Source organism: Nanorana parkeri, unplaced genomic scaffold, assembly GCF_000935625.1.
Source record: "Nanorana parkeri isolate BGI_ZX_2015 unplaced genomic scaffold, ASM93562v1 scaffold815, whole genome shotgun sequence".
NCBI classification, from domain to species: domain Eukaryota; kingdom Metazoa; phylum Chordata; class Amphibia; order Anura; family Dicroglossidae; genus Nanorana; species Nanorana parkeri.
In genome coordinates, this window is record NW_017307083.1 from 278,321 (window position 1) to 300,662 (window position 22,342).

At 39.0% G+C, this 22,342-nt stretch overlaps 1 protein-coding gene across 1 annotated transcript in view; it reads right to left on the reverse strand.

Annotated features, from left to right (window-relative positions):
* PLCH2 (phospholipase C eta 2) overlaps positions 1-22,342 on the reverse strand; it is a 400,220-nt gene that overhangs the window by 110,398 nt on the left and 267,480 nt on the right. Inside the window, exons 5-6 of the mRNA XM_018565131.1 lie at positions 6,582-6,752; positions 619-712 (exon numbers count right to left, since the gene is read on the reverse strand). Coding sequence (XP_018420633.1) covers positions 619-712; positions 6,582-6,752 — 265 coding nt within the window. The remainder of the gene's footprint in view (positions 1-618; positions 713-6,581; positions 6,753-22,342) is intronic.

Consider the following 22,342-nt stretch of genomic DNA (forward strand, 5'->3'; position numbering starts at 1 on the left):
TATCAAATATTGATACATATTGCAACTTTTACTACCTTTGGGGACTTTTATGGCTGCTTAAAACTGACTGTAGGTTTTTAGCAAACAAAGCATTCTCCCAGCTGCTGATTACTGTAAAGTTGGCCATACACGTGGCAACTTTTAAGCAAATTCAACCAATCTTGATCAACTGGGAAATGAAAGCTGCCTTGTGTATGGCCAGCTTAAGTGGATATGGATTAAGTGACAACGCATTATTTTTAAAAATATATATCTCTATATTGTGAAATTTCCAAGCGAAACCACCAGGATAAGGATCCTGATTTAAAGAAAAATTACTTTTATTTTCAGCTTTGTCCAATAAGATTTGAAAATCAAGCACACGTTTGAAATAAAATGTCTTACCCTTGTGCTAAGGTTTTGTGAATTAAGCCTTATGTCTTCTTTTCTAATCTTATACCTGTGATAAAAATTGTATTCAACAGCTGCACTAAGCCTATACTTTTTGTAATAAATTAACCTAAAAAAGTAAGAAAAGTAAAAGTATCCTTTGTCCCTTGTATTCTTCAAACAGGCACAGCAGACCGCTTTCACATACAGTGTATATGGTATTACAAGTTACTGCATTTATTTACATACCATCAATTCCCAGGACGCATTCCTTTTTGTTTTCCGGGCAAGGTTCGAATTTAGCCACTATGTCCAGGCAGTATTCTTTAGTTACATTCATCATCTGCAGTACAAATAAAGGAAAAAGAGATAAATCCAAACTGGCTAATCTGATTTCACAAGCCTGTACCATCACCCTTTATTGGATCCAGCAATCCAATTTTCTGACCTAATGCTGGAGGGCTGCTAATCTCCCAATAAGATCCCCGGGACCGTCAATCAGTGTCAAGTTCAATAGCAAACATCAGATGTTACCACTTATTAATGGATGCTCATAGGGACTGATGAAGTGCTGAGCCCAATTCTAAGTTTGGAGGTCATATTGTTTTGAAGGTATTAAGCCTGTGGGATATCAGTTTAAACAACACTCCAGTAGGATTGTCACATGGGGTCTTGTACTGGGGGATTAAGGGATTCACTTATCCTATTTAGCTTACAATATATGGCAACCAAAATTGCTTGACCTTTTAAAATGCACAGAGACTCAGAGAAAATTACAAAGTGTATACTGAAAGATAAAAAGGATTACAGAAATAACATAGATTCAATGCTCAGACTTTATGCTTTTTTTGAGCAAAATTACTTAGAAAACTTTATTTTTTTAAAGGCCTCCAAAGTTTATAGTTTCAGTAACAAAGGTCAGTTCATCCAAAACCGAGATCTCAGCTTTTGGATTATGATGAAGAATGGAGTTAAAAATGTCTTGTAACTTCCAGGGACTCTATAGGTGAGAACATGCACAGCTTGTGGCTCGACAGGAACAGAGTTAGGAATTACTGAAGGGAGATCTCACTGTTGGAGTAACAGCCATAAAAGAAACGTGGGGGTCTCACTCTTCCTTTAGAATTCTGAAAAACTATGAAGAATGCTGCAGAAAAAATAAGACTCCTTTGGTTAGCTTTGTAAAAGTGACAGGAATAGAACTAGGAACTGCAGCAGTAAAATAGCACTGTTGGAGTCCCCAAGACAAACAAGGAGTCAATGAATGATTTAAAAGTAAAACTCCAACCAAGACGTTTTAATTTTGGATACAGTGAAGGATTACGGGCTCTGCTGGGTTTTTATAACTGTCTGTTTGCTAAATGGGCAGAGTTCCACTCACATCCTGTTTGGTCACTGAAACAGGAAGTGATACAAACACCCTCTTCAATAGGGACACAAACAGCAAAAAAAAGTTTTTTGCCTTTTTTCTTTTAAATGTGGGGATGTGTTAGAACTTCTGAATGTTTATTTGTATTCTCTGTATTTAATCAGGAAAATGTCCCTTCACTTTCTGTCTCATCTAGTACACAGGAGAATTTGGGGTAAATCTTCTCAACAGGGAAAACAATAATGAAAACCTGACACATAACCAAAAGCCCCTTCTAAACCAGTTCCAATGTAACTCTCCATTGGCTACCCAAAATTGAATATTTTATCAGAAATGAAAATTATCACAGTTTCAGCTAAAAAAAAAAAAATGAACCTCATGCTAAAATAACCCCGTTTTTCATTTAAAGTTACATTAATATATAAAGTAGTATAATCAATAACCGACTTGAAGTGTAATAACCTAAAATTAAACAGCAGCCAAATCTGCTTGAAAAAAAAAAAAGATTCCCTTCTGCAACATCATTATGCAAAGATTGACATGCTTCAATTACTTTGATTAAAGGATTGTTGTCTATAGCCATCTCCCAAATCTCAAACCCAATCATCTACAGTGTCATCTTGCTTGGTTTCCTCTCTCATTTTTAATAGATTTCCCTAATGATAAATGGCTTTCTCCGTTCCAGTTGAATTCTGGGAATTCTCTATTGCTGCTATTCCAGATTGAACTGCATATGTGAAAATCAGTGCATCAAATCACAGTTTCTTCTCCAAAAATGTGATCATGGTGCCTTTTTTTTAGGAGTCTGATTACTTCTTTTCTCTTGTATTTTAAAAATTGTTTCTGGGTATGAAAATTAGTTTTAAAATTATCTCCTGTATATGATGTTTTGGAATGTAGAGAGCATCCCAGGCTATAAGTAAAATCAGTAAATAGGTAAAACCAGTGACCTGTTAGAAAGTCCACTGAACCAACCTCAAAGTATACCAGTCTTCAGTGAGTATACAAACTGTCAGTATAATTGGCATGCATTCCATTTATTCTTTGGGGCTGGGCTCAAAAGAAATGGGCAGAATGATGCTAGTGTCATTCTGATTGAAGAAGACTGTTGACGCTGGACAGAGGAAGAAGTCGATGATGGCAAGTAGAGATTGGCAATATATATTTTACATAGAGGTAAAAAGGTAAATACATTTTTGCAGCATTTGGCATTGGGGCACAATGAATAAACAGACCTTTCCTGCAGTGCAAAGAAAGCCTGCTTCAAAAGAATGCATGTACTTTAATACCAATTACACAACTCCCTTCACCGGATCTAGTTTGTAGTAGTTGCAAACATCACTTCCCAGAGATTTACGTTCTATCAGGCGCCATTTGGCCTTTCTGCAATATGTTCCCAGCCCTTGATGCGATTAGAGAGGGACACTACCCTTATTCTGACAAGCCTTCCATGCAAAGAGTGGCATGCAGGTTTCAGTAGCGCAACTAAAGTACACATATCCTTTTATTTTCTATTTTAACTAGGCTAAGTTTAATGCCAATAAAAATGACCTTCCCATGCTGTGTTTCTAGAATCCTCTTTACCTCACCTCCTGTAAGTGGCTCATCCTGCACAATCTAAAGTCAAATTATACACAGCCTGTTGCATAAATAGATGGTATCCCCTACATTTCCTTAAGCAGGAACAATGTTTAAATGTATCCATTGCTAACACTTTTTGTTTTCTTTTAACTTTTGGATAGCATAAGAACAGGTTAGAATCGATTGCATGTGTCCTGTTGGGGAGATTTATCTTGATTTCCTGCCCCATGGACAAAACAAAGTGTGGGCAAATCCTCTCTTAGCTGTCAACAGAGTCCCCATGGAAGATTTATCCTCTATTCCTGTTCCATTATCAACTGTAAAATTTTGGATTTCCCACCACTTCCTGTCCCTGGGGAACATGGTCACCTCAACCAAGATAAATCTCCCTAAATAAGTCACAGACAGAAAGGAAAACCCTTCTAACTTTTTCCTTATCCAAAAAAAGTTTCTAAAAATCCGGTGTTCTATGTAGATGGTTAATTGTAATTTTTCACCGCTGTAGTTTAACTTTTGGTGAACTTTTCTTTCACAAAGGTTTTATTGTTTTTTTGTGTGTTTTGTATGAAAAATACAAAAGATAAAGTCAAGGCTTGCAAGGTAACAATACAGAAAGCACACATTCTTGGTGCTGCGTAGAGCACAACAGAATACTGTGAGTAACCAACAGACTTGGAATGGAGGGTCCTGAAAAATGTCATAAGGACAGTGCTGTATAGACCTGATCCTCTAAAAAGGAAGGCCCATAGGTCTCACAACATCATGTAACATGACACGGGGTGCAGAGGGGAGGAAACTTGGAAAAGAGAGCAAATTAGGCCACATACACTGTTCCAAAGATGGGGACATGTCCACCAGATGTGGAACATGGTGCCTGGCGTGGTGTAGCCCCGGAAGCAATGCGGAGAGTAGGTTGGAATGTATTTCGCTAGATGGGCAGGCGTGCAATACCAACGATACATCACTTTGTAGGAGTTCCACATTGCGGGAACAGCGGGCCACCCCTGACCAGGTAAGCTGCCAGTCCTCTGGAGTCAGGGACCTACCCAATTCCTCATGCCACTTATGTTGATAAGGAGCAAGAGAGGGAGAGGATGAAGCGAGCAGAGAGAAGTAGATTAGGGAGATGACGCCTGGAGCGTGCGGGTCGGAGTAGCAGCACTCGAACAGGGTCAGTCGTTTGGGGGCAGAAGTGTCCTTTAGCAGTGAGTTAATAAAGTGGCTTATTTGAGTATAATGGTACCATTCCCGGAGGGGATTATTATGAGTTTCATGAAGTTGCTGGAACTATTTCACTCCTGAAAATGAGATGAGAGTATACGGTGGTTAGGTCATTGCGTGACCACCAGGAGAACGAATGAGGGTAGCTAGCACCAGGGGGGAATAAGGGAGAATCGATCCAGATCAGCAAAGGTAGGTGAGGGGACATCAAGTTGCTTGAGTACCTAACCCCATCCCACATTTTCAGGGAGTGGATAATAGGAGTAAGAGTGGGCGGGCGATCAGTCGGAGAAAGCAATAGCCGTGATGAAAGGCATAGGGGGTGGCAGTCTACCATATCCAAGCATGCCCAGAGGGGGAGTACGATTTTTGAGTGCAATAGGGCTAAGGGGGCAATGTTGGCGGCGATGTAGTATGATCGAAGATTCGGGACTGCAAGACCACCACAAGATTTAGAGCGATAGAGCAGTTTTTGATTTATACGGGGTCTAGAGTTGCCACAGATGAACGCAAGTACCTTGCATTGCAGGATGCGGAGAATGTGGCTGGGGAGCGGAAGGACTCGAAAGACGTAAAGCAGCTTGGGCAGGAAGGTCATCTTTACTGCGTGGATCTTGCCTATCCAAGATATAGGAAATCTCTGCCAGGAAGATAGCAAATTGTTGAGGGTTTTCAGGAGAGGGGGGATGTTAGCTGCGTATAAGGTGTCGTATGACGGGGTCAGGTGAAGTATTTAAGAGAGGGGGTCCACGTAAAAGAGAAAGAGAGCTTGAGAGCGGCTACCTTTGGTGAACTTTTGTAGAGTTTGTTAACATCTATGGCAGGGGTCAGCAACCTTTTTTTGCATTAGGTGTCATGTTTACAAGCATTAGACAACAGTGAACAACAGCTCAACATTGTTGTATGGTTTGTTTTTCATTTTTGCGCTCATAGTTGCACTATTAATGGTAAGTTAAACTCAATTATCATATATGTTTAAATTGCTATTACAGTACAATAATAAATGCAAGCATTGATTAACTGGTGCATTCACAAAATATACTCAACCCTTTTGCATGCACTTCAGATCTCAGATCAGTTACAAACCATGTACCTGCAAGAATGCAGGGTAGTGCTGTAGGCATGTGGGTGGGCTTATGTGCAGCAAGGTGCCACCATCCGGCTTTTAGTAATGTCAGAGAGGTGGGTGGGCCAGGCTTTGTCATTGATAGCTAAATGAGCTGTCAATTACCGCCAATGGCAGCAGGTAGTAGCACAAGCGGCATTGTGTGCCTGCCCAGAAATGCCTGCTGAGGGTTGCTGATGCCTGATCTACAGTGAAGCAGGAGTGCGGTATTTCCTATAACACAGAGATCAAACATTCACTTAAATTAATGGAGGTCATGGTCAATGCTCAACCAGAACAGAATGGATCACTGAATGGAGCATGTAGCTGAAAGGGAAGTTGTAGAACTTTAAATGCTTATTTGCTTTTAAAAGAAATTAATTATAATGAAGCAACTCTCAGATGTGTTTAAAGTGTTTCTTCTTAATTCTGCACACGGATATTATAGTAACGAGTAATAAGCATTCCATCTATACCAAAAATATAGTTTCTAACTTTCAATTTCTCAACTTGAAATGTCAGCTTCAATAAAACAGAAAGTGTTAAGAATGTTAGCCATGGTGAAATACACAGAGAAAGGAAAAAGGCAATTACAGTCATCCACAAAAATCTAACAGCCTCTGTGATAGAATCCATGTTATTGTGTCACATAATAGAATTCAATTTTTTATGTTTATAAAAACATATTCCATGTGGTTAGGAAAATAGATATTCATTTTCTAATACAGGTAACATAGAATTAGAGATTTCATCTTCAAAAGGTTAGGTAGAGCTTTTTTCAAGGGACCCAATACTCGTAAGAACCATACACATAAGTGCTAAAAACATGCTATACGCACCGCCTTTTTTTCTTTTTTTTATGATGTGATGCACTTTAAATTATTAGCAATGACCACGTACTTAAAACAATGTGTTCCACCTTTTATGGTGTTTTACCTTTTGCTCAGTTTCAAGGAATCGCTTCAGGTCATTAGAGTCCAGATGGTCCTTGTGGTTACTGTACGTTAACATCAGCAAGTACAGATCCCTCCTTGTGGACATCATCTTATAGAATGCACAGAACTCATCAAAGCCAAGGGTTCCTTGGTTGTCATCTGTATCTGCTTCCTAAGAATGTAGAGAAGGATACATTACTATTAGACAATTTTAAAGCACCAAAAAACACAATTTTAAAGGCAAACTGTGACAGTTGTGGGTCAAATCCAAACTTACTAAAAGTTTATACATTAGACTGATGATTTTTTTATTCATTGTATGTAATATGTAAAGGGTGTGTATATATCAATCGAATATGCCTATACAGAAATACATGCAAAAACAATGACAACTCCAAACACAAAATATATAACATGTATATTTATTAATTATTGGTATTAAGTCTTAAAAAGGGGGTGCTTAATGCCAATAGTAAAAACAGCTAATTGGGTAGATAGTCCCTAGAGGCTCTTTCCACATACACAATACACTTTCCATTTACAGAACAAACATGATTCACCATATGATTTTATAGACATACATGATTGGGGTTAGTACAGTCAATACCCAGAATTCTATAAAAACCCAAAAATATACAGAAATGCTCGCGGGGCTGTGGAGTGGAACAAATACTCTCTACTAACACTGCCCTAGGAGCTGAGTATGGCCATTAGAACACAACACGATTCAATTAATTGATAAGGAAAAAATTGTTGTACATGATCTAGGTACAATAAATAACCATAATTCATTCATTCTATGTAAATGTCAGACAATTCATATATATAACAAAATTTAAACCTGAGATCAGTACTCAATTTTATGGGGTGGAGCAAGCTTACTAGCCCTGTCCTACAAACAAGGTGTGGCCACCATAGTGTGCTGAGTTTTAATAATACTTGTTTTGGAAGAGTGACGATACTTGTTAGACCTGATCAAAATAAGACCAAGATTATATTTCATGAATTCCCCCCTATATCATGATGCCACAAATATAGATGGTAATATGATCGATGGTGATTGCTAATGGAAGGTTAATTGAATCATGTTGTGTTCTAATGGCCATACTCTGCTCCTAGGGCAGTGTTAGTGGAGAGTATTTGTTCCACTCCACAGCCCCGCAAGCATTTCTGTTTAGGCCTATCTTTATGAATTCCGGGTATTGGCTGTACTAACCCCAATCCTGTATGTCTATAAAATCATATGGTGAATCATGTTTGTTCTGTAAATGGAAAGTGTATTGTGTATGTGGAAAGAGCTTCTAGGGACTAGCTACCCAATTAGCTGTTTTTACTATTGGCATTAAGCCCCCCCTTTTTAAGACTTAAAACAATTAATTAATAAATATACATTTTATATATTTTGTGTTTGGAGTTGTCATTTGTCGGTGCTTCCAAAACCCCACTTTTCTTTCCTCCTAAAGTTTTTGCATACTATTACTAGGGGTGTGGCACCGAGTATCCAGATCCAGGCCAAAATTTCTTTATCCAATATACAGAAATACACACACAAGCTCTATTGTACAAATAAACATTTAATATAGGATATAGTAATTCCAGAGTACTCTGGGTTACAAGTAATTCTCTGTCACACCGTCTCTACTCATATATAGCCTTCTGATAAGGGACATGTCACTGCTCTGACTTATTTACTTGTATGTAAATTTAAGTTTCAGCAATTAAGCTATATGATCAATAGCTTTTTATTTCTTTAGGTGGTAAATAGAAAATGGGGGAAAAAGGTTGAGAGGTACACTTTACAGCTGGATATAAGCAAAGAACATTATTCAAATGCAATATTCTTATTTAAATGGAAATCATTTTACTATTTCAAAATATACCACCTTCATTGATACTAGAAAATTAAGCCCTAATCATAAGAAACAAAATGCAATGCACAACACTACTATACAATGCCTATAAGGCAGCAGAATGAAGGTGCCCTTACATAACACAGTAAAAAACAGATGCAGGCAAGATTTTTGAAACAGCAAAATTAATACTATTGCTGAACATAAGGTGCATGGGATTGATAGTAAAGGCATAATATGATTTCATTTCTTGGCCCAGCTCATGTCGGGCTATATACAATAATACAAAATAAAGAAGAAGATTAAAGTGTTTGTACAGCCAAAAGTTATCTTTTAGTTTTGGATAGAGTAGTGATAAGCCACAACATTTGTTTTTTTTTGTGTCCCATTGGGGAGATTTCCCTTTAATTTCAGTTCTGGAGATGCAGCAAGAAGTGAGAGGAAATCTCAATAAAGAGATGTGAATTACCCCCTTAGGGAGTTGTTACTAAAACAAATGTCTCCATTGGAAGATTTTTCCATCGTCTTTTGTTCCGGAGACAACTGTAAAGTTTTGGATTACCCCTCACTTTATGTCTCAGTGACAAATCACCAGGACAAATATAGAGGGTGAATTTCCCCAGCAGGGATGCAAAAAGCACTATCGCATTGACAGGGTTTCTAGTACCTCACTACTTTGTCCAAAGCTTTAAAAGACAAAAAGTTATGGCTATACATACATTTTTTAAGCTGAAGGTTGAACTAATTTTAAGCATGATGTTAAACTATCCAAATTATCAGCTCTTCCTTAGGCTGCATTCATTCACACATATCGTTTGCAGTTCCTGCACGGTTTCCCGCGCAGAAGACCGTGCTTGATGAAACCGCTAATGTTTTTTAATCCACGTGGATGCTGCTCGTTTGCAGCCATTAAAAAGCCGCGAACGTGCAGAATCTGGCGCATTATCACGCTTGCACTATTTCGGGGGCCGCGCGGTCCCCGCAATGGTGTGATTGAAGTGCATTGTTTTTTGTGTTTGAGCGGCTCCACGTGTATCCGTAAAGCCGAATACGCGCAGAGAGCCATTCAGGTGTGAATGGAGCCTTAGGCTTGTAAAGTGTGGTGATAAAAATTAATTTCCTGTAGCAACCAATCAAATTTCAACTGATATTTCTACAAGGTAGAGTTGGAAATGCAACGGTTATAGTCAAAATGAAATGGTCTTTATTAGAATACCTTCCTAGGGTGTCCATGCCATTTAGATTGCATGATGCTGTCAGCACCGATATACAAAGAGATAATGACATCTCCTATTGCACCGTGAGGGTTAGAGTTTTGTACTCCGGTCCTCCCTGAGGAAGGATTGTATGTATGCATGTGAAGCCTAACAATGAACGCCTCTTATTTGCTCTCTCCTGGTCTGCAATATATACCACTGAAAGCATTTTGTTATATCTATTTGAGAAGTATAAAAAAATACCACAAATCTCGTGAGCTGATAATTTCATGTGACTTTGCACAATGAGGGGTTATGAAATAAGGAGAGGTCTGTGTTCTTTTTAATGCATCTCAAATAAGGTGAGCAGGGCTGACAACGTGGGCTTTGGAATTCAGAGCCAAAAATATATAAGTGGAAGGTAGGAGCAGGTTAGATTTCCGGCACATTAGCAATTTTTTTTCTGTACTTGCAGTGTGTTTAAAACAAATGTGCACATATTGCAAAGATCTACAAAATATGTGTTTTTTTTGTTTTTGTTTTAATTTTGCCTAGACATATGCTTGAAGGTTTTTTAACTTGAAAATGCCTCAATATTCCCCAAACATTAATGTGTAATGATACCTAAATAGTGGCATATTTTATTGAGTCTAAAACAGAATAATTAGTAAGGGACATCTTGGCAAGCAGGTAGCAAACAAATTCAGACTCTAGGAAAAATAATCTCCTTATTTGCAATTTTTCTACTCTAAAAATAGGCATGCAAACATTCTGGAACAGTTTATTCTGTGCAGATAATTAGATTCCTTTTATTGTTATATCTGAATTTTCTTCTCTTGCTAAACAGATTCAACATATCAGGTACTTTGAGGCACCCTTAGGCCATGTTATCAGCAAAATGATTAGAATCCATGTTTTCCTTCTATATGGCAGTAAACATAACTTTATTCCACACCTCCATAATAATTACAGTAGCACACTTGCGAATGTAAAGTCTCCTTCAAAGCTACAGAGAAGATTAAAAAGCAAGCAGGGTAATGCACATCTAAAATAAAAGAAATATAGATTTTTTACAACCCTGCAGATGATACGGAGATCAGAGTAAAACTTCAAAGGGAAATAAAAAATGATTTTTGGTCAATGTTATCTTTTTTTTTATATGCTTATAATTGCATACACTGATATTTTATTTCTCCAATCATCTTCCAGGACAGCAAGCCTACTTCAAAAACTCAGGTTGCTGTCCTGGAAGATTCTTAGAAATACTGTTACCGGTAAGACTAACTGTAGATTTGAGTAATTAAGCGGCTTTAGGTCAGGTGCGTATGTTGCCTGAGAACCTGCCATTTACATTTCCCCCTTTCTTGTACTTGTATTTGTATATGTATAGATACAAACAATACATAGAAATAAGGTTTTTTAAGATGTTAACATACTGTACATAGTATAAGTTGATTGCACTCACATATACATAAAGTCCAAGACACTATCTTTAATGGACATCCCATATTAACCAAGTTAAAACAAGAATTCAGGCTTGGGGTTTTTAAAGAATACAGAAGTGTCAAATTAACCACTTTGTAATGTTTATGTTATTAAGCAAATGAAGCTATCTGCAGATCAATTACACACAAATTTGCTATAGATTAAAACCACCCATGGAACACTTGGAGTGATCCTGTTCTAAAGCTATAAAAAGCTGCTCATACGGATCTTACATACTGTGGTCGAGAGAAGTAAAGAGATCAGTCGGGTATTTCAGCATATACATTAGATATAGTTGAGCTGCTTGTATAGCAACATGCGGGTACACATTGTACACATTGCATAGGGGTCAGCTGCAGTGGTTGAAAACAATAAAGCTAAGCTATATGTAGCATGTACTGTATATATGCATCTTGTGGATCCATATCAAAAGAATTGGATAAATATATATGTAAGCAAAAAAACATCTTTAAGTTTGAATTATATAGTCATAAGTGATATTACATAAAACAAGAATTGTTCATATATTGCGTAGTCATATTAAAGTAGGAACCCAGAAAGTGAGTAAGTGGTAGCCCTGCCCACACCCTCTCCCAGTTAATGTGATAGTGCTACAGACAGAAAGCTTCATGGCTACTATGATACCAGCAAAACTTTATCATTCAGACTGTACTGTGGGTTATATTTTCCAAGACTCCCCAGACTGTCCTATTCTATATGCTGTACAGTGCATTACATATTCCACAATAGATCACTCTAAATGTTATGTAGTACACTATGTATTGCATAACACCAATGAGCACAGCAATGACAATGTACTGTATAGACATTACTTATAGTAGAAGTGTTTCATACAACTTCTGAATTCCACCGCTTTTAATGGCACATATACAGTACATCTGACTTAGAACAGCCAGTAAAGTCTGTAAATAACCCTAAGCTCCCACTATGTCTGCTTATTTAATGTCAGTGATGTACTAGCTAGTAAAGGCAGCATCATTCATAAAAAGAAGTCCTCAATGGGTAGCGCTCATATTTTTTTAATGTTTACTTCAAAAGATCATTGCACTTGATCATTGCACTTTCACAATAAAAACTTTCAATATAAGGTCTCACCTCATCAAATTACGATGTTTAATTTTGTACTTTAAGCCTTATTAAAAGATCTGCTTTCTGTTCTAAAGACTTAAAAATGTGGACCTCAAATACAATGTTTACAAATTGGCACTGCCCTACCTAACCAGGAAGTGTTGCCATCCTCTTGTGCTCTGGCTGACCCTCACTGTAGTGCACATAAGCCCACAGAGAATAATGCCCATCATATGAGCAGTTTTATTGTGAAAATGCATACACCCTTTAATGCTACATGATGAGCTTACTAATTGCAAGCCCAGGAGAGTATGGCAGTGTATCTTCTTGCAGAGGCATCTGATGTTCATTTAGTTCAACATCAAATTCATTGACAAATGTCTTGTTATATTCCCAGTATTGTCAAGGTTTTTGCTTTACATTTCATGTTGGAATGATATATGAACAACATTTCTATAAACAAATCTCAAGTGAACAGCAAAAACAAAAATGCGTGGTGTGTAGGACTCATTAGTTTTTTATATGGAGATGTAATTGCATAAAAACTGGTATGTTTCCATGCACCGTGCTTTGATGCTGGAAATGGTGAGATGCCAATCTGCACTCTGTCAGATGGTGGAAAAACAACAGTAATTGCTGGAAATATTCATCGCTTAAGCTAAAATACTTGCGCTATTTATTTAAAATGTCCACCAGGCAATTAGCAATGTCTCCTTAAAGGGAAATAAATAATTGGTTGCCGTTCAATTTTGACCTTTTATTTTCTTAATGTTTACTTTTACATAACCTCTTTGTTTTACGGATAAACATTTAAAAAGAGAACCTAAAATCGACTGGATGGCGGTGGTGTGGCTCTTGCCATAAAGTTCAAGCATGCACAGCACACTTGCACATTAGAGCACACTTACCCATTTACTAGAGTGCCCTCTTCCAGCAGGTTCAGATTCAAAGTTGTCTCTCCGTTCTTCACCATGTGGATCCTCTACAGCCATTGGGTGGCCACTAATGAGGTAACTCTTGCAGATGCCACATAAGTTACATCAATCCTGACAACCAGCTCTTTTCCAATGCCGAGAATGAGCCGAGAGTGTACACACACAAAAAAAATTGCTGGTCCTGAAGTGGTTAAATGTGAAACCATCCTTTTTTTCTCTCATTTTGTGGTTTTCAGGAGTTAAAAATGAACTAAAGGTCTTATTAAAATAATTGCTAGCAGGTAAGGTTTTATTGCAGAACAGACTCTGTATGTCTCTATGAGGTAGACTGCGGACATCACAATGCTGGAGGGGAGTGCTTTGTTAGGCAAGTGTAGCATGATGTGCAAGTCCAAATAATTGGCAAAATTCAGGTGTGCCCAGGGCAGCCTGATGTCTAAATATGACCTGTATCCAACAGGTAGGCTTTGGGAAAGGTAAAACGGTAGATGCATCGCCTGCATCTGTTTAGAGAGTTAATGGAAGGCCGCACATCCTGACATCTGCACTGTTTATGGTCTCCGGTAACACATTCCTGCACCCCTGCACTGTATATGCTATGCTGTACATTATACTCTTAAATACGCTATGTCATACACTTTACTCCTGAACCCTGCATTTACTATATTGTACATTGTACTACTCCTGACTCCATGAACTATGTACACTATACACCTGACCCCTGCACACGCTATGTTGTACACTATACTACTGACCCCTACACTGTCTACTCTATGTTGTATGTTCTAGTCCTGACTAGTGATGGGCTTGGGCGTATTCGCAAGCGCCTCGTCCCGAGCCCGCCGGGAAGCTGTCAGCGCGCAGGGCCAATCACAGGCACTGAGACATTTCCCGATCTCTGCAGCTGCGGACCGGGAACATGCCTCAGTGCCTGTGATTCACCCTGTGCGCCGACGGCTTCCTGGTGGGCTCGGCACGAGGCGCTTGCGAACACGCCAGAGCCCATCACTAGTCCTGACCTCTTCACTGCATTCACTATGTTGTACATTATACCCATCCCCTGCTCCATGTACACTATGTTATACTCCTGTACTCAGCACTGTAAACACTATGTTGTACATTATATTCCTGACCTTTGCACTGCATACACTTTGCTGTACATTATACTTCTGACCCCTGACATTCACTATGTTGTACACTGTAAACACTATGTTGTGCATTATACCCCTAACCCTATATGGTACACACTATTACACTATTTTGTGTGCTATATTAAGCTCGGCAACAGAGTCCTAACTAGTTCTTTTACACAGACTTTTTGCCACCTACAGAAAGATTCAACTCATCAGCAGCCACAAAAGATGTCACAGTACTCAGCAAAAAGATCAGTGTCAAATTATGTTTTCAAAATATTTTATGCCAAATGTGTTTTCACTTTAATCGGTGCTAATCACTGTATTCTCTGCAAGAGCTCTTCGGTTACTGCACTTTAAATAGACTGTACAGTCCAAAGATTGCAGCTGGGTAAAGAAATACATAAATTATTCTACTCATGAACAATACCTTCTTGTCTGTTTCTGTTCTTCCTGTATATAGAGCATTTTAAAGTTAAGTTGCTGTACAATAGGTTTACAATATGCATCTTACAGACCCACGCCTATTTTAAATGTTTGCTAATTCAAGTACATGTTCTGCCTACAATGGCTTGCTGAATGCAAAACAAAAAAGGTGTCCCCAATTTTTTTTTTTATGTAGGCAATTATGCAGTGCCATTATACAATTATTATCTTTTGATCTACCAGCAACCATGTAATGTAAGTACTTGCCTCATTGGATAGAAGTTGGACAGTTTAGGTAGGCGCACATTACATATATTAGATGTAAAAGGGCTGTACAGAGACTGCAAAATCAAAATGTACCACGTATGGCCAACTGTAATGTAATTTCCATAAACAGTAATATTTTGCATGTGTTTTCTATTTCAGTCTTGGTATGTATAATATATACCCACTAGATAACTGCAGTGGGGTTATCAACAATCTGCTTACTGCTGTTAATGCAGTATCTTCCTTAGATACTCCATCTTATTTTATGGAGAATAAAATGCATGATTATTCCAAGGATATTCTAAGTATTCATGCGATTTACATTCCAAGATTTCCGGTTAACAAATCATTCACATTTCTAGCTCGGAAAAGCATCATGCAGCTTCTACAGACAAACGGCATGGGTCCTGGCAGAAAACAGTTATGAATTGAACGTATATTCACAGATATATGTCACTGGGCTGAATAATCATGAAGAGAAGCTTGTTCAATTTTACACAGAGATGGTGCATATCTAATGGACATAAAAGGGACAGTCTGATAAATTAAAGCTCTATGGGACATATATGTACCACATATGGAGGCACTGAATATGTATGGGCATGGTAATAAGGCTTCAGAAGATGTGTGTGCTGCTTACATATTCTGTTTAATGGATCCATTATCACTACACAAAAGTTATGTTCTTCAATGATTGCAGGCCTACTGCTCAAGGGGATTTTTGTTCTTCAATATAAAAATGGATGCTCACCTAGGACCATTTCTGGTGGTAGCCTAAAGGTTTCAGCTCTACCTTCACATCCCTCCCAATTTTAACAGTATGTTAGCTTTTGTTGCCAGGACCCCAGTGCCCTTGTTCTTAGTGCCTTTTAGGTGTTAAAATCAGTAGCAAATGGTGGCATCCTTAAAGTTGTGAGTTTATGGGATATTCTTTATTTGGTCACTTCTCTGTCCCCCTCCCCAGCATCACATTCTTTTCACTATCCCACTGCTCTGTTCTGCCACTAGTAGCAAAAGCAGAACCCCTGTGTAGGCTCCAAGTTGTGCCTTGGAGCTTACAAATGGCTTGGAACACTCTCTCTGTCCCCATGTGAAAGAGCTGGGTGCCTGGTCAACCATCAGCAGTGCTTTGTGGGAAGAAAGTGGGTCACATGCTCATTATACCAGGAAGCATCTGGTATGTCATTTTGCTCATGGCAGCTAAGAAAAGCAGCAAAGGAGCAAAGAGAAGGAGGGTGGGTAGGCGACAGTTTAGTGGACTTCTTGTTTTACCCTGCATGAACAAAGCACCGGTTCACCTTCAGTTAGCAAATGAAAGTATCAAAGTGCCCAAGTCCTAAAAGTATTCCAACCACTAAGAGTCTGTTCACACCATTGTGCAATGCATTACCATTAATTCTGAAAGGCTCCCACACACACCTTGCCAACAAAAGTGCATTGCAGCACATCAACGCATGGTAATGCACTAAAATGCCTTGTAGTGCACAGTGTTACAAAAAATAGTACATGCACCTTTTTTGGTGTGTTTTGTTTTTAGGCACTCCATTGAAATGAATAGGCTACCTTAATGCGGTGCACATTAAATACGTGTGCCAACGGTGTGAATGGAGCCTAAAACTCAACCTAAAATTTCGCTCTTACCTGAACCCATAACATTTACCTAATCTTTAAGCTTTGTCCTTAAAGGTACACACCAATTAAACAATTAAGCCTTGAAATGTGAGAGGACAGTGTATCCAACTTAGTGGTTCAATTTTTATTCCAGGCATTACTGTGTCAGTCCCACCTGACTTCCTTTTGTCAGTATTCGGAGGATCCTGGAAAAGTTGTGAATAGCCACCTCACCCGTCGGATCCCAAAAAGCTCAAAGAAGCTCCCAGTTGATTCATGCCAATGGACATTACCATCTATTTTTGGGTGGACTGACCCTTTAAGTTAGAGTCTTTAAGTTAAACACAGTTGATGTCACAGAGATGTCTACTTTATTAGATTCTCTTTATTTAATATTACTGCACTCTGGAAAGTGCAAAGCTTTGCCCATGACTCAGATTTCAACAATCATTAAAATACAGTCTACATCACTACATTATTAACAGTGCTAAGTTCTATCCACTGCCATTTTGAAAAACCCTGCTTAAAAGGTGCACATACACTTTACAACCCTCGCAAGACTTTTGTCTTGCGAGGGTTGTAAAGTACTTTAAAAAAATGTACGATCTGCCCATCTTGGACAGGCAGATCGTACTTGCGATCATCACAAGCCCGCCCCCCTGAGGGGCGGGCTTGCGATGACTGCAATGAGGGGCGGGCTTCCGATGACTGCAAAGGGCAGTGTGCGCGTGCGCACACCGGCCCGTTTGGCAGTTGTCAAACAAGCAGGCCACTAACTCGCCGAGAATCCTACGATTCCCGGCGGGTTTTCCGGCCTGCTTGTTCGATGGAAGGCGTGCGACCATACAGTAGAAAAGGTTGCACGCCTTCCACACACTGCACGATTCTCGTACGATCGCGGGATTTCCCCGCGATTCTCGTACGCAAATCATGCTGTGTATGGGCACCTTAAGTCTTAAAGAAACACTGTAGGGAGTCATTTGTAGATTAGCTATTATCATTACCGCTTTGCTTAACAACTGGTGAGGTAAGATACCAGCCACACATGGAGTGCCTTCTTTTTTTATGAGTCAGCTGATCCATAGGCTTGCATTGTGAGAAGCAGCAATTAAATGCAACCAAATGCACTACGAAAGCAGCAAGCAAAATTGGCATATGCAATGGGAAAATATAGCTGCATCCATGTACATATATAATAAATAATTAAAAACATTACTAAATACTGATATTGTGGTTATGTCAAACTTCCTCTTACACATATATAAGCAATATACATTTCCTGTAGCGGGTTAGTTTTTTAAAGTAAACAATTTTCTTGTTACAAAGAAAACACTATTAATTCATTCTGGGCTAAAGGCAATCCCTATTGATATATACTGCCAGCATACAAATTAAATTTAACGACACTAAGCAATTAGGTCAAAGGAAAGCAAAGAGCCAGACATCTGTTTGGACAAGCATTGTAATAAACATGCTTCCATAGGAAGAATTACTATTTTCTGATGCCAAATATTTGTCTTGTTTTAAAATATATAAATTTAACACTGCTACATGCAATGTTATTTAATGAATAAGTAACTGTATTTATCAATATTTTAAATACAAACCAATTCTGTTCAGGTACACATAGCTGAAGATTAAAGGTCAATTAAGACTCCTTTGTACCCATACTCATCCCGCAGGCAGAACTAAAAAAATAGACTCGATTCCTCCATCAGCACCAACAGCATGTCGATCAAAGAAACCCGCTGTTGCATTGTATTCTGACACATGCCGGCACCTGTCAATACCCAACCAAACCGGGCAACTCATTGGCTGCCGGCTCTGATCGATCCAAGATTTTTGGACCAGTTCCTTCAATCAGCTGATCGAGATATGCCAATCGAAAGGGGGCCGACAGTAACACACACTGTGCGGATTTCGGGCGATCCCTCAAAAACTGGCCGAAATTCGAACAGTGTATAGGCAACCTTTAGTCTGGACCAAAAAGCTACTTTTGACGAAAGATCAACTGACCAAGTCTTGAGCAAAGGTGCAGCGTGGGAGAAATTGATAAGTGCGGAAGATCTGGCAGACATATGTTCTCAATGGTTCCACTAAGGTGTCTGTAATATAACCTACCTCTTTTGTCAAGTTAGAAAAGGATTCAAGGATTTTCTCCCTAGGTGTACCTGCTTTCAAATGGTCCTGTAATTGTGATAACTAATGTTCCAGATTGCAGGCTACACAAAATGAGCCTAAAGAAGATTTTCAGTTAGCCACTGTAGTCTCCTAGGAGCTTTTGAGCAGGGAATCCATCCTTTCACCCATGGGGGCCTTAAGGATATCCATGTCTTCAAAGGATAGAACTGTTGTGTCACGTACCTGAGAAAAGGCTGTGTGTAATTTTACATTTTTAATTCACAGAAGCTAACAAAGTCCACCTCAAAAGAGAATCTTCATTTAATGTTTTTGGAAAAGAAGGACTTCTCAGGTACAAGCCATTATTTGTTTATAGAATCTGTGAACACCTTAAAAAAATAAGAATATTTGGCTTTTTTTCCCCGTTAAGACCCTGGTACATCTCATCCTGTTAGGACATGGTAACCTTTTCCTCTTGGGTGTTTAGTGTTTCTTAGATCACCTTTAGGAGGTCATCTACATCATGTAAGGATAGGTTGTACCTAAAGGGTCTACGATCATCCCCATCCTGACCTTCTGACTCTTAAGTAGAGTAGGCATGGGTGCCGCTGTGCTCACTAGCTCTGGAATTCTCTTCCTCCTTTTACTTACTGGCCAAAGTGTCATGATGGGAGATAATGGTAGACTTTGTGAGTGGCTAGGAGGTTTTAAATTCGGCAGCATAGATCTAAAGATTTTTAAAGTTGAAAACATTTTTCCTTAACACTGGTAATATAGAGATACAGGAAGCCCCTGTTTCAGGGGGTGGGGCATAGGAGAAGGCTTGGATTTATCTTGAGTTCTGAAAGGTATGAACACACAAGGATCTAAGAACTAACAAAACCTCAAACAGAAAAAAAGTGCACAGAAAAAACACAGATAGAAAGCACACTTTAAAGCCAAATGTGACCCAAATGAAGAAAAACTGCAAACAACCTTAAAAAAGCCCCTGAATCGTTGCGATAGCTGAATTTGGTTAAGAAATTATACCACAACCACTGAAGCTAGCAGACATGCAACATAGTCTTCTCCGAGTGCAACAGCCTATTTAGAGGATAAAAGATTTTGGAGTCTGCGTGGCTCTTCAAACTAAAACCCAAAGGGCCTACCACAAGCCTGCCCCCTCTACCTATGTTACAGAAGCCTGAATCTGTAAAGTGGGCCCAAGACAACGTCTTCACCCATACAGAGGGCAGATCAGGGGGCTAGAAGAAAGGAAAAGACAGATGGCCCACACTGTAGTCAAGTAGATAGGTAGGGCAAGCACAGGAGGCGGTTGACATCCCTATAAGAGCCTACTTGCACTCCTGGAAGAGGTGGGAGAGAAAGTGGACATAAAATAACTGGTGAGCATATCTGCTTCCTGCCTCTAGTGGCTGGAGTCACACTCTCTTATGTGCTACCCTGGAAAGAGGACTGAGAAAATACATCATACAGTATATAATGCAGTCTAAATAGATTTTCATCCAAACCTTTTTTTCTTGTTTTTGGATAGATTGGGCACTTCTAGAGTGATTTACCCTCACTTCCTGTGCTGCTGACAACATTTTTCCAGACAGGAAGTGAGGGAATCTCCAAGAGCAACACAGGCAGAAATAAAAACTTCTTTTTAGCTGAGCAGGGGAAGGTAGCAAGTTTCATCTTTGCTTTCCTGCAGAGCTACAGGCACCACCGCTGTAAAACACTACCAGGTGTGTGGGATGGCGTGTCCTGTGTGCACTGTGGTTCCTCCTGCTGTCTGAAATGACTGTATCCTGGTGTGTGATGGGGAAACTACAGCACCCAGCGGGAGACATACACTCAGAGGTATTATATAACTGTGGTACTTCTGGTTCTGAAAGAGCAAAGGACTGAAATGGAACTCTGTAGACAAATAACTATTTTCCAGAAGGATGCTGGTTAAAATATTTTATATTCTTGACTGGGCTGCTATAAATTTGGGTCCCCATTTTTTACCCATCACTCTCCTTATGCTGCTCAAAAGGCATTGCTTATTCTACTTTTAGAATGCTAGCTTTCATGGCCAGGTTTTTGTTTAACCTTATGTCTGACAATGGAAATACTTCTTTGTTTAAGTGACCTACTTGCATTGTTTTCTTTTTTACCTGAAATATTTTTCTAAAAATTCTGGTCGGATTGTTAGAATACATATTGCTGCAAGACCCAGAATGTTGTGGTAGCCACCAGACATACTGAAACTTAAAAAATTGGTATGGCGCATACTTACTAGCGCATACACAAAACATTTTCTCAAAGTGCAGTGGACAACGTTGATAATGAGGTCTAGTTAGCTTGAAAATGTTAGCATGTACAATGTCCTGCAGATACATTTGTCTGTGTGGCAGTGTATTTGAATGAGCTTCATGCTTCAGCACCATGGACAGAGGCACAGTATAGCAATTCTCAGAGTACAACAGTTCTGAAGTGTTTTATTAGAAGTGTTTATTACTCCATAATCACAAACAAATGTGGGAATTTTCCCGTAAAGCATGAACTGGGTTTAGCTGAACATTAAATGCAGAATCCCACATGAACATGACACAGGAATGTCCAAGTACCATTACCAGTTGTGTGTGAATATTCAAATCTAAACCCAATAAGGCAACAAAATAATAGTTTCAGCAATAGATTTGAAATAAATCACTTTGTATTATTTTTCTGTGGTTAGATCACAAATGGTACCGAGAATAATGATAGGATGCAACAGGTCTGTTCTTCCTAAGATGAGCCTATTTGTACTGTCAACCAAAAGCATTAGCCAATCTTAAGTGATTTGAGCCAAGAGATTTGAAAATAAAAAAGTGAAGTGACATACAGTATGTGTGTATATATTTGCCAGGGTTGAATTCATGATTAAGGGACTTCAATACCGATGTCAATATTTTATGAAGCTGTGGTATTTGCCATCTACAGGACTGTAATGCCCTTGTTTTCAAAATAAATGCCAAGTTAGAGATTCTGCCTTTACCACCCAATTGACATTCTCAATTATTAATGTAGAACAGTGATGAGTGAGGGCTTTATTTTTTTAACCGTCATATTTGCTGCAGGAAGGCTTAAAACACCTTGTGTTAGCAGCATGCTAGAGCGTTAGACAGCTGCTCAAAAGAGAGCACAACAGCCTGTGTCTCCAGTAGTCCCACACCTACCCTGCCCAGTGCTCCAATCAACAATGCTGATGCTCCATGAACAGCGCTGTTAATTGGTGTGCTGGGCAGGAGGCGTGTAAAGACTACTGAACACCAGGGCTGCTGCTCTGTGTTGAGCAGTGGGCTGACTGTCTAGCATGCAGGCAGACCCTGCGTTGGATCCATTGGCAGAGACCATGTAATCAAAAGAGAATGAGGTGGAATAGATGTTTGCTTTTTACACAAGAAAATACTTTCTATATTTACATTTAATGAGACTATGATGAGAAACCAATTTAATAAATGTAGGTTATTTTTAGGTCTGCTACAAGTCTTATTTTTTCATCTTAAAATAATAAAAGACAAGAATTATGTAATCTGTTTTGATGGCAAGGCAAGTCTAGCTACTAGTCAGGAATATAGATAAAGTTCTTGAACTCCAGCAGCATCCCCTTAGCTCTGTCAGTACCCACTATGGTATT